Raw genomic sequence first — 12968 nt, forward strand, 5'->3', positions numbered from 1 at the left:
ATCAGTAACAAACTGCTAGAGCGCCTGCGAAACACAGTGACGTTCAGCGAGCACGAAAACGATAAACTGCAACAGTTCGCAGATCTTTGTGCTGACATCGAAAGTCAAGTGACATTTCTCCCGGGACTCGCATGCCTTAACTACCCGAGCGCTATCCAACCAATAGCCGAGAAACTACCACAATTCGTCCGCACTAAATGGGAGATAGAAATCGCGAATTATTCCGACAGCCACCGAGGAATGTACCCCCCCTTCTCCAGATTCTCCAAAATTGTTCAGGAACAAGCCAGGACCAAGAACAATCCGAACATCCTCGCTGGTAAGGATGGTGCCCACGTTCCCCCGCCAAAACAACGCAGGGAGCGAGATCATAAATCGTTCAAGACGGGCATTCGATCCCCGGCTGAAAACAACGAAGTTCCCGGAAAAGAGAAGAAGGAGAATCCCGGAAAGAGAGAGACAAGGAGTAAGCATTGTCCATATCACGAAAGCAGCGCGCACAACCTATCGGAGTGCAAGGCCTTCGCTGCAAAAACACTGGAAGAACGCACGCAGTGGATAATGGACGCGCGCCTGTGCTTTCGCTGTTTCAGCAACGCTCACATTGCAAGCGAGTGCAACACGCCTATACAGTGCACGATCTGTGGAGACAAGCGCCATAGTGCCTTACTGCACAAGGAGAAACAGCCGCCCCCCAAACCGGAGAATGAAGCACTCAGCGCGAAATGCACTGCACTCTGTGAACCTACAGGAGGTGTGTCTTGCAGCAAAACCCTGCTGGTGGACGTCTATAGCCAGCGTAGCCCACACCTTACCAAGCGTGTCTACGCCATCGTCGATGAGCAGAGCAACAGCTCTCTCGTCACCAGCGAATTAGCCGACGACCTCGGAGCAGGTGGGCCCCTAGAGAAATACTTCCTATCCACATGCAGCGGTGAGAGAGAGGAGAAATACGGCCGGCGAGTAGCTGGCATCACAGTACGGTCTATCAGTGGAGCAGAGTTTGTCTTGCCTACCCTCACCGAGTGCGATACCATCCCACAGGACAAACGTGAGATTCCAACCCCAAGCATGGCGAGGAGGTTCCCGCACTTGACGGCCATAGCTAGCGAAATACCTCCCCTAGATGAGACTGCCAAAGTTCACTTGCTAATCGGCCGGGACGCACCAGAACTGTTAAAGGTTAGGGAATCCAGGAATGGCCCGAGAGGAGCACCCTGGGGGCAGCGACTGGCCCTCGGCTGGACTATCAGTGGTCAGATATGCCTCGACTTCCCTAGTGGCCCTGCGCACATTCTCGCCCGCCTCACAAATCTGTCCACTAATACATGGAGAGAGAAGGAGCCTGGAGACGGAAGCTACGAACTGGTGCCCTGCCCCAACCAATTCAAGATCGCAGACCCCCCTTTGGAGCGCCCCCCTGATAGTATCTTCAAGACTACGCGAAACGACCACGAGCCCAGTCTCTCCCACGAGGACCGCGCCTTTCTAGAGATTATGGAGAGAGGGATACACAAGAACGCAAGTGGTAACTGGGAAATGCCCTTGCCATTTCGTGATGAACGCCAGACAATGCCAGACAACCGAGCCCAAGCCATGCAACGCCTACAAGGGCTTCTTAAGACGTTCAACAGGAAACCTGAAATGAAAGCGGACTACCTGGAGTTCATGGGCAAGATAATCGAGAAGGGCCACGCCTCTCCTGTCCCGCGCGATGACGCTCCGCCTCCCCCTGGGCGTTCTTGGTACTTACCGCATTTCGCGACCTACCATAACACAAAGCACACTATTCGCGTTGTGTTCGACTCGAGTTGCGAGTTTAGAGGAGTGTCGTTAAACAAAGTGCTTTTACCTGGCCCTGACTTGATGAACAACCTCATTGGAGTTCTAATGCGTTTCCGCAAGGAGAATGTTGCCGTCATGTGCGACGTCGAACAAATGTTCCATTCATTCCACGTAGACCCGGCACACAGAGACTTCCTTCGTTTCCTGTGGTTCGAGGATAATGACCCGTCGAAACCCGTCACAGAATATCGCATGAACGTCCACCTGTTTGGCAATGGACCGAGCCCCGCAGTCGCCACGTATGGACTTCGCAGAACGGCGGTAGACGGCGAGGAGAAGTACGGCGAGGAGGCCAAGAATTTTATATGCCGCAATTTCTACGTCGATGATGGTTTGGCTTCGCTGACGACCGCCCAAGGAGCGATAGACTTGGTGAAAGGTGCACAAGCCACCCTAGCCACAGCTAAGCTACGACTACACAAAGTCGTGTCAAATTCGGTGGAAGTCATGGAAGCCTTTCCCGCTGAGGACCGAGCAAAGGATGTGCGTGACCTCGACCTGCGCAGCGACAGTCTGCCCGCGCAACGGTCGCTAGGAGTTTTCTGGGATTTGGAGACGGATGCCTTCACCTTCAAGGTGTGTTCACCGGAGAAACCATTCACCAGGAGAGGAGTCTTGTCTATTGTCAACTCTGTGTATGACCCGCTCGGTTTTGCGGTACCTGCCATACTCGAGGGGAGAAAAATACTACAGCAGCTCGTACTCATGGGGGAGCGAAGAGCCGAGAACAAAACCCCCTTAGCCTGGGACGACCCTCTTCCTACCGCAATGATGAACCGGTGGACGTGCTGGAGAGATTCTCTCCTGGAGTTACAGCACCTATCTGTCCCCCGCTGTTACCACCCAAAGGAATTTGGCACCGTGACCAGAGTGGAACTACACGCCTTTTCTGACGCGAGTCAGGACGCCATTGGAGCTGCAGTCTACCTCCGCCAGTTCAACGAAGTAAACGAGATGTCCACGTCTCTCGTCTACGGTCAAGCCAAGGTTGCCCCCGTAAACCCTACAAGCATCCCACGACTCGAACTGTGCGGAGCGGTGCTAGCAGTTCAAGCAGCTCAGAGAGTTATCAAAGAAATTGACGTAAAGATCTCGGAGGCGACATACTACACCGACTCGAAAGTAGTACTAGGCTACATCACAAACGAAAGCCGCCGGTTTTACGTCTACGTGGCCAACCGAGTACAGCTAATCAGAAGTCTGTCTACCCCAGAGCAGTGGAGATATGTGGAGAGCGAGCAGAATCCAGCAGATTTGGCCACGCGCGGAGTTCCCCCTGACAAGTTAATGGCATCGACCTGGCTCGGAGGGCCAGGATTCCTTAAAAGACCACAAGGTACCCCTCGACCGGATGAAACGTTCACACTCGACGCGAGTGATCCTGAAGTTCGCAAGGGAGTGCTCAGGGCCAAAGTCACAATGGATAAAAGAGGCGAAGAACCAGACGTTTGGGCAAAAAGATTCCAGAGGTTCTCTTCCTTAAGGTCCCTGCAGCGTGCAGTCGCCAATCTTATCGTTGTGGCAAGAGAATTCAAACGCCGTAGAGACTCCAAAGCACGAGGAGTTAACCCTAGGAGTGAAGTGCCTAAAGGACCGGGCAAACGTAGACCTCCAACAGTCGAAGAGTGGGATCAAGCTCTGCGCGTCATAATAAGCACCACACAGAGAGCAGCATTTAGGGAGTTGTTGCGAGATGCCAGGACGGAGCCCGAGCTACCGAGAGAAGTTCAGCACGGCGCAAAGAAATCCCTCAAAGGCTCACATCTGTACCACCTTGACCCGTTCCTTGACAACTACGGGATCCTGCGCGTCGGAGGCAGATTAAGGAGAGCAGAGATGGAGTACGGAGAGAAACACCCAATCATACTGCCAAAGAATCACCATGTGTCACGGCTTGTAGCGAAACACCACCACCTCCAGGTGCACCACCAAGGAAGACAGATTACCGGAGGAGCCATTCGACAGGCAGGATTCTGGCTCATCGGAGGTCATGACACTGTGACGAAAGTCGTCGGAGCTTGTGTTCCCTGCAAGAAGCTAAGAGGACCACCACTGGAGCAGCGCATGGCAGACCTTCCGCCTGATAGGACTGAAGTCTGTCCTCCCTTCACTAACGTGGGCTTCGATGTTTTCGGGCCTTGGGCGGTGCAAACGCGTAAAACAAGAGGAGGAACCGCGAATGCTAAACGCTGGGGTCTGGTCTTCACGTGCCTCAGCAGTAGAGCCATACACATTGAAGTCCTAGAAGCCATGGATGCCAGCGCCTTTATCTGCGCACTGAGGAGATTCTTCGCGCTACGAGGCCATGCTACGCTTCTTAGGTGCGACAGAGGAACTAACTTCATCGGAGCCAAAACAGAGCTTGGAGAAGCAGTGTCGGAGCTCAACGACAAGAAAGTGGAGAAATTTGTGACGGAGTACGGATGCAAATGGGAGTTTAACCCTCCCCACGCATCACATTTTGGCGGCGTGTGGGAAAGGCAAATCAATACCATCCGTCGAGTATTAGATGCTATGTTTGCCGAACTGGGCAGGCCTCAGCTGACACACGAGTTGCTTATCACACTGATGGCTGAGGTGGTAGCCATCGTTAACGCCAGACCCATATCTGCGCTGCCATCCGACCCAGACGATCCACTACCTCTGTCTCCTGCGATGTTACTGACAATGAAAACACGCCCAGCTGGACCCCCTCCAGGTCAGTTCCTACGCCCTGACATATACGCTCGTCGTCGCTGGAGGCGTGTTCAGTTCCTAGCAGATCAGTTTTGGACGAGATGGCGACGGGAGTACCTACAAAGCTTGCAGCCCCGACGGAAGTGGACAGAGATGCAGCGAGACCTACGCGTCGGAGATGTCGTCCTCATGCGAGACGAGTCACGGCACCGCAACGACTGGCCACTGGGACGAATCTCAGAGGCCATAAGAAGTGAGGATGACAGAGTTAGAAAGGTTAAAGTTGACGTTGTTAGAGACGGAGAAAGGAAGACCTACCTACGACCCATCAAGGAGCTTGTCCTACTATTGCCTGATGACGGAGAAGAAGTTGATCCAAAACCAAACTGAATAGTGACATGTAACAAATAAGTAACAAGGATTAGAATCCTTGGGTGAGGAGTGTGCTGAACGCTCAAAGTATAAGAGATCGTTTTGTTTACTCTATCATTGCAGCTCTGTTTAGTTTTATTATCGTTTCTATCGTTTCATTGTTCGTGCCCTTTAATCATTAATCAGAGCGTTTTATATCATGTGATTTAGCTATCAATTTACTTTAAAAGCCAGTCGCTTACATAACTCACGCAGTCATCTCAGTATCGGGGTCATCCGAGTGTTTAGGAGTCAGGAGTTTGAGTTATTTTCTTGGAGTCTATGTGTTTACCTCGCTAACGCAGGATCAGACGTGAGTTTCTATTGTACATATTGATCGCTTTTTTGCTTTTTATGATTTCTATTTTCGCTTGTTATTTATTTAGGTTCGTTTCTGATTACGCAATCAAATTTGCCTTGTAGTTTTCACCGCACGTGTACGATAGCTGATTCATTAAAGTAATTTAAAAATCAAGTTTTGTACGCTGTGGTTGACGCTTACCGTTCCCCATGTACTTGGGTACGCGACAGTGAAAAGTCTGTGCGATCGACGAAAGGAGGTAAGCCGTATCTTACTATTTAAATACGGAGCCAGCAACGATGGCAAGCCGAGATGCAGAACCGCCAAATGCCGGCGGAACCAATGAGACCGGAGCTAGAAGTAAAAGGGGAATAAAATTGACACCGAAGGCCCTGCAAAACGCCGTTGAAGATAAACGAAGGGAAATTACGAAATCTCGTAAAAGGCTCCTTAGTGTAATGAAATCGGTAGAAGAGTTAAGCGAGGACAGCGAAATCGAGACCGTCGCGCGTGAACTCGCAGTCGCCTCGGAAGAATTCGGAAAGCTGTTGAAGGAGTTGCTTGACCTGTACAGCCAAGGTTCACACGAAGATCACGTAGGAGAAGCTCACCTCGATGAAGAGAACCATATCTTAGAAAGGGCCCTCTTACTTGTAGAGAAGTTAAAAAATAGAATTAGTAGACAATCCAGCAAATTGTTGGAGTTACGATCTGTCTCTTCTCGTCACTCCTCGCGCCGTTCATCAGTCTCGAAAACTAGCAGTACAATCGCTAGGTTGCGAGCGCTAGCCGATGCTAAAGCAGCGAAAGAAGAAGCTCAATACACGCGGCTAATAGCGCAAAAAGAACTCGAGCGCAGGACGCGCGACGCAGAGGCAGAAAGAATTCGTCAACAAGAGAATGCACGGTTTGAGTCCGAGATGGCGATCTTAGGAGCGGATAAAGAAGCCGCGATAGCAAATGCTAAGCTCAAAGTTTTTGAGAACGCCCTATTGGAAGAAGACTTAGAAAGGGAGTCAGAATTGCCAGAGTTCAAAGTTCCCAAAATTAAGACAGAGCAGCGCACTTCACAATGGGTTCACTCTTCTCCCACGCCTGGCCCCCTACCCACGGGAAACTCATTTCGCCACGAGCGCGAACATGATCCGCTAAGCGCGTCAGAGACAACAAAGCCACTATTGTCCGCCGCCCCAAAATTAAAGACATCGGAAAAAACACCTCAACAGCGAATTCCCCTCCTTCCAAACCCAGATCCGCCAGACCAGAATTTAACTAACGAAGATCACAGAGAGCATCGAAACACTGCCTTCCATCGACAGCCACTCATAGCTTCAACTCCGTTCAAAGATATGACCGGAAGTCAGCTAATTGACTCTCTCACAGTCGTGAACCAACAAATAGTAGCTGGTCTGGCTAGGCAAAATCTCCCGAAATGCCAACCTGATGTGTTCTCGGGGGACCCTACCCTTTTTCACCCTTGGAGAAGTGCCTTTAAAGCCATGCTAATGGATACTGATGTGTCCCCAACTCAGGAAATTAACTACTTAAGAAGTTTCACTAGCGGAGCACCACAGCGCTTGGTTGACAATTACAGGAAGCGACAAATGCGCGATCCCGTCGCGTTGCTAAGGGATTTGTGGGCGGAACTTGAGAAGCGATTTGGAAGCGCTGCGGTTATCAGTAACAAACTGCTAGAGCGCCTGCGAAACACAGTGACGTTCAGCGAGCACGAAAACGATAAACTGCAACAGTTCGCAGATCTTTGTGCTGACATCGAAAGTCAAGTGACATTTCTCCCGGGACTCGCATGCCTTAACTACCCGAGCGCTATCCAACCAATAGCCGAGAAACTACCACAATTCGTCCGCACTAAATGGGAGATAGAAATCGCGAATTATTCCGACAGCCACCGAGGAATGTACCCCCCCTTCTCCAGATTCTCCAAAATTGTTCAGGAACAAGCCAGGACCAAGAACAATCCGAACATCCTCGCTGGTAAGGATGGTGCCCACGTTCCCCCGCCAAAACAACGCAGGGAGCGAGATCATAAATCGTTCAAGACGGGCATTCGATCCCCGGCTGAAAACAACGAAGTTCCCGGAAAAGAGAAGAAGGAGAATCCCGGAAAGAGAGAGACAAGGAGTAAGCATTGTCCATATCACGAAAGCAGCGCGCACAACCTATCGGAGTGCAAGGCCTTCGCTGCAAAAACACTGGAAGAACGCACGCAGTGGATAATGGACGCGCGCCTGTGCTTTCGCTGTTTCAGCAACGCTCACATTGCAAGCGAGTGCAACACGCCTATACAGTGCACGATCTGTGGAGACAAGCGCCATAGTGCCTTACTGCACAAGGAGAAACAGCCGCCCCCCAAACCGGAGAATGAAGCACTCAGCGCGAAATGCACTGCACTCTGTGAACCTACAGGAGGTGTGTCTTGCAGCAAAACCCTGCTGGTGGACGTCTATAGCCAGCGTAGCCCACACCTTACCAAGCGTGTCTACGCCATCGTCGATGAGCAGAGCAACAGCTCTCTCGTCACCAGCGAATTAGCCGACGACCTCGGAGCAGGTGGGCCCCTAGAGAAATACTTCCTATCCACATGCAGCGGTGAGAGAGAGGAGAAATACGGCCGGCGAGTAGCTGGCATCACAGTACGGTCTATCAGTGGAGCAGAGTTTGTCTTGCCTACCCTCACCGAGTGCGATACCATCCCACAGGACAAACGTGAGATTCCAACCCCAAGCATGGCGAGGAGGTTCCCGCACTTGACGGCCATAGCTAGCGAAATACCTCCCCTAGATGAGACTGCCAAAGTTCACTTGCTAATCGGCCGGGACGCACCAGAACTGTTAAAGGTTAGGGAATCCAGGAATGGCCCGAGAGGAGCACCCTGGGGGCAGCGACTGGCCCTCGGCTGGACTATCAGTGGTCAGATATGCCTCGACTTCCCTAGTGGCCCTGCGCACATTCTCGCCCGCCTCACAAATCTGTCCACTAATACATGGAGAGAGAAGGAGCCTGGAGACGGAAGCTACGAACTGGTGCCCTGCCCCAACCAATTCAAGATCGCAGACCCCCCTTTGGAGCGCCCCCCTGATAGTATCTTCAAGACTACGCGAAACGACCACGAGCCCAGTCTCTCCCACGAGGACCGCGCCTTTCTAGAGATTATGGAGAGAGGGATACACAAGAACGCAAGTGGTAACTGGGAAATGCCCTTGCCATTTCGTGATGAACGCCAGACAATGCCAGACAACCGAGCCCAAGCCATGCAACGCCTACAAGGGCTTCTTAAGACGTTCAACAGGAAACCTGAAATGAAAGCGGACTACCTGGAGTTCATGGGCAAGATAATCGAGAAGGGCCACGCCTCTCCTGTCCCGCGCGATGACGCTCCGCCTCCCCCTGGGCGTTCTTGGTACTTACCGCATTTCGCGACCTACCATAACACAAAGCACACTATTCGCGTTGTGTTCGACTCGAGTTGCGAGTTTAGAGGAGTGTCGTTAAACAAAGTGCTTTTACCTGGCCCTGACTTGATGAACAACCTCATTGGAGTTCTAATGCGTTTCCGCAAGGAGAATGTTGCCGTCATGTGCGACGTCGAACAAATGTTCCATTCATTCCACGTAGACCCGGCACACAGAGACTTCCTTCGTTTCCTGTGGTTCGAGGATAATGACCCGTCGAAACCCGTCACAGAATATCGCATGAACGTCCACCTGTTTGGCAATGGACCGAGCCCCGCAGTCGCCACGTATGGACTTCGCAGAACGGCGGTAGACGGCGAGGAGAAGTACGGCGAGGAGGCCAAGAATTTTATATGCCGCAATTTCTACGTCGATGATGGTTTGGCTTCGCTGACGACCGCCCAAGGAGCGATAGACTTGGTGAAAGGTGCACAAGCCACCCTAGCCACAGCTAAGCTACGACTACACAAAGTCGTGTCAAATTCGGTGGAAGTCATGGAAGCCTTTCCCGCTGAGGACCGAGCAAAGGATGTGCGTGACCTCGACCTGCGCAGCGACAGTCTGCCCGCGCAACGGTCGCTAGGAGTTTTCTGGGATTTGGAGACGGATGCCTTCACCTTCAAGGTGTGTTCACCGGAGAAACCATTCACCAGGAGAGGAGTCTTGTCTATTGTCAACTCTGTGTATGACCCGCTCGGTTTTGCGGTACCTGCCATACTCGAGGGGAGAAAAATACTACAGCAGCTCGTACTCATGGGGGAGCGAAGAGCCGAGAACAAAACCCCCTTAGCCTGGGACGACCCTCTTCCTACCGCAATGATGAACCGGTGGACGTGCTGGAGAGATTCTCTCCTGGAGTTACAGCACCTATCTGTCCCCCGCTGTTACCACCCAAAGGAATTTGGCACCGTGACCAGAGTGGAACTACACGCCTTTTCTGACGCGAGTCAGGACGCCATTGGAGCTGCAGTCTACCTCCGCCAGTTCAACGAAGTAAACGAGATGTCCACGTCTCTCGTCTACGGTCAAGCCAAGGTTGCCCCCGTAAACCCTACAAGCATCCCACGACTCGAACTGTGCGGAGCGGTGCTAGCAGTTCAAGCAGCTCAGAGAGTTATCAAAGAAATTGACGTAAAGATCTCGGAGGCGACATACTACACCGACTCGAAAGTAGTACTAGGCTACATCACAAACGAAAGCCGCCGGTTTTACGTCTACGTGGCCAACCGAGTACAGCTAATCAGAAGTCTGTCTACCCCAGAGCAGTGGAGATATGTGGAGAGCGAGCAGAATCCAGCAGATTTGGCCACGCGCGGAGTTCCCCCTGACAAGTTAATGGCATCGACCTGGCTCGGAGGGCCAGGATTCCTTAAAAGACCACAAGGTACCCCTCGACCGGATGAAACGTTCACACTCGACGCGAGTGATCCTGAAGTTCGCAAGGGAGTGCTCAGGGCCAAAGTCACAATGGATAAAAGAGGCGAAGAACCAGACGTTTGGGCAAAAAGATTCCAGAGGTTCTCTTCCTTAAGGTCCCTGCAGCGTGCAGTCGCCAATCTTATCGTTGTGGCAAGAGAATTCAAACGCCGTAGAGACTCCAAAGCACGAGGAGTTAACCCTAGGAGTGAAGTGCCTAAAGGACCGGGCAAACGTAGACCTCCAACAGTCGAAGAGTGGGATCAAGCTCTGCGCGTCATAATAAGCACCACACAGAGAGCAGCATTTAGGGAGTTGTTGCGAGATGCCAGGACGGAGCCCGAGCTACCGAGAGAAGTTCAGCACGGCGCAAAGAAATCCCTCAAAGGCTCACATCTGTACCACCTTGACCCGTTCCTTGACAACTACGGGATCCTGCGCGTCGGAGGCAGATTAAGGAGAGCAGAGATGGAGTACGGAGAGAAACACCCAATCATACTGCCAAAGAATCACCATGTGTCACGGCTTGTAGCGAAACACCACCACCTCCAGGTGCACCACCAAGGAAGACAGATTACCGGAGGAGCCATTCGACAGGCAGGATTCTGGCTCATCGGAGGTCATGACACTGTGACGAAAGTCGTCGGAGCTTGTGTTCCCTGCAAGAAGCTAAGAGGACCACCACTGGAGCAGCGCATGGCAGACCTTCCGCCTGATAGGACTGAAGTCTGTCCTCCCTTCACTAACGTGGGCTTCGATGTTTTCGGGCCTTGGGCGGTGCAAACGCGTAAAACAAGAGGAGGAACCGCGAATGCTAAACGCTGGGGTCTGGTCTTCACGTGCCTCAGCAGTAGAGCCATACACATTGAAGTCCTAGAAGCCATGGATGCCAGCGCCTTTATCTGCGCACTGAGGAGATTCTTCGCGCTACGAGGCCATGCTACGCTTCTTAGGTGCGACAGAGGAACTAACTTCATCGGAGCCAAAACAGAGCTTGGAGAAGCAGTGTCGGAGCTCAACGACAAGAAAGTGGAGAAATTTGTGACGGAGTACGGATGCAAATGGGAGTTTAACCCTCCCCACGCATCACATTTTGGCGGCGTGTGGGAAAGGCAAATCAATACCATCCGTCGAGTATTAGATGCTATGTTTGCCGAACTGGGCAGGCCTCAGCTGACACACGAGTTGCTTATCACACTGATGGCTGAGGTGGTAGCCATCGTTAACGCCAGACCCATATCTGCGCTGCCATCCGACCCAGACGATCCACTACCTCTGTCTCCTGCGATGTTACTGACAATGAAAACACGCCCAGCTGGACCCCCTCCAGGTCAGTTCCTACGCCCTGACATATACGCTCGTCGTCGCTGGAGGCGTGTTCAGTTCCTAGCAGATCAGTTTTGGACGAGATGGCGACGGGAGTACCTACAAAGCTTGCAGCCCCGACGGAAGTGGACAGAGATGCAGCGAGACCTACGCGTCGGAGATGTCGTCCTCATGCGAGACGAGTCACGGCACCGCAACGACTGGCCACTGGGACGAATCTCAGAGGCCATAAGAAGTGAGGATGACAGAGTTAGAAAGGTTAAAGTTGACGTTGTTAGAGACGGAGAAAGGAAGACCTACCTACGACCCATCAAGGAGCTTGTCCTACTATTGCCTGATGACGGAGAAGAAGTTGATCCAAAACCAAACTGAATAGTGACATGTAACAAATAAGTAACAAGGATTAGAATCCTTGGGTGAGGAGTGTGCTGAACGCTCAAAGTATAAGAGATCGTTTTGTTTACTCTATCATTGCAGCTCTGTTTAGTTTTATTATCGTTTCTATCGTTTCATTGTTCGTGCCCTTTAATCATTAATCAGAGCGTTTTATATCATGTGATTTAGCTATCAATTTACTTTAAAAGCCAGTCGCTTACATAACTCACGCAGTCATCTCAGTATCGGGGTCATCCGAGTGTTTAGGAGTCAGGAGTTTGAGTTATTTTCTTGGAGTCTATGTGTTTACCTCGCTAACGCAGGATCAGACGTGAGTTTCTATTGTACATATTGATCGCTTTTTTGCTTTTTATGATTTCTATTTTCGCTTGTTATTTATTTAGGTTCGTTTCTGATTACGCAATCAAATTTGCCTTGTAGTTTTCACCGCACGTGTACGATAGCTGATTCATTAAAGTAATTTAAAAATCAAGTTTTGTACGCTGTGGTTGACGCTTACCGTTCCCCATGTACTTGGGTACGCGACACAGACGAAGGAAGCAAGTTTTCGAAAAAATAGAGTAAGACTGTTTGAAATCTATCCCGCGATCTGACCTCGGTTGGAATTCGGCCTTGTCCAAACGTTTAGCGTTTAGCTGTTGCCGTGACAACCACAAACAGTTACTCGATACATTAAAAAGAGTACATCGTTCGAAACTAAACCTTACGAATGTAAGAGTATGTATAAGGAGTAGTATATAGGGTAGTCGGCAAATACCATTTCACCGCCAGCTTTAAGTCCGAAGCTCGCAAGCTCGCTTCGGTTAAACCAGGGAGTTGCAAAACGGGAAATACTTCTCCCTCTTTGAAATAGTATTTGCCGACTACCCTATATACTACTAAGGGGAGGGAGGGAGGGAGGGGCACAATTGGAAAAAACGAGCCCGCTGTTATACTGCCCGAACCGCGATGTCTCGAGCAACAAACAAGTGCGCGTGGCTGATGCGGGGCCGGAAAGGAAGCTGCGGGAAGAGTTGTGTCGGGGGCTGTACGTATTGCAGGCAGCATAAATACCAGCTAAAGAAAGGAATGAAGATGCCAGAGCCGTGTAGAGGCTGCGGGGTCGGGCTTTTGTGCGATTACCG

General features: G+C 51.3%; 2 protein-coding genes across 2 annotated transcripts; both read left to right on the plus strand.

Moving 5' to 3' along the window:
* The first annotated feature begins 1429 nt into the window (after positions 1-1429).
* Positions 1430-5794, plus strand: LOC145492058 (uncharacterized). Its single transcript, XM_081471378.1, has one exon. It carries the CDS (start codon positions 1498-1500, stop codon positions 4909-4911), a length of 3414 nt encoding a protein of 1137 aa, XP_081327504.1. The 5' UTR covers positions 1430-1497; the 3' UTR covers positions 4912-5794.
* A 2544-nt stretch (positions 5795-8338) lies between these two features.
* On the plus strand, positions 8339-12366 carry LOC145492069 (uncharacterized). Its single transcript, XM_081471388.1, has one exon. The coding sequence runs from the start codon at positions 8407-8409 to the stop codon at positions 11818-11820; it is 3414 nt and encodes a 1137-aa protein (XP_081327514.1). The 5' UTR covers positions 8339-8406; the 3' UTR covers positions 11821-12366.
* Positions 12367-12968: the final 602 nt, after the last annotated feature.

The sequence above is a fragment of the Orbicella franksi genome, chromosome 1 (assembly GCF_964199315.1).
Source record: "Orbicella franksi chromosome 1, jaOrbFran1.1, whole genome shotgun sequence".
NCBI lineage: Eukaryota > Metazoa > Cnidaria > Anthozoa > Scleractinia > Merulinidae > Orbicella > Orbicella franksi.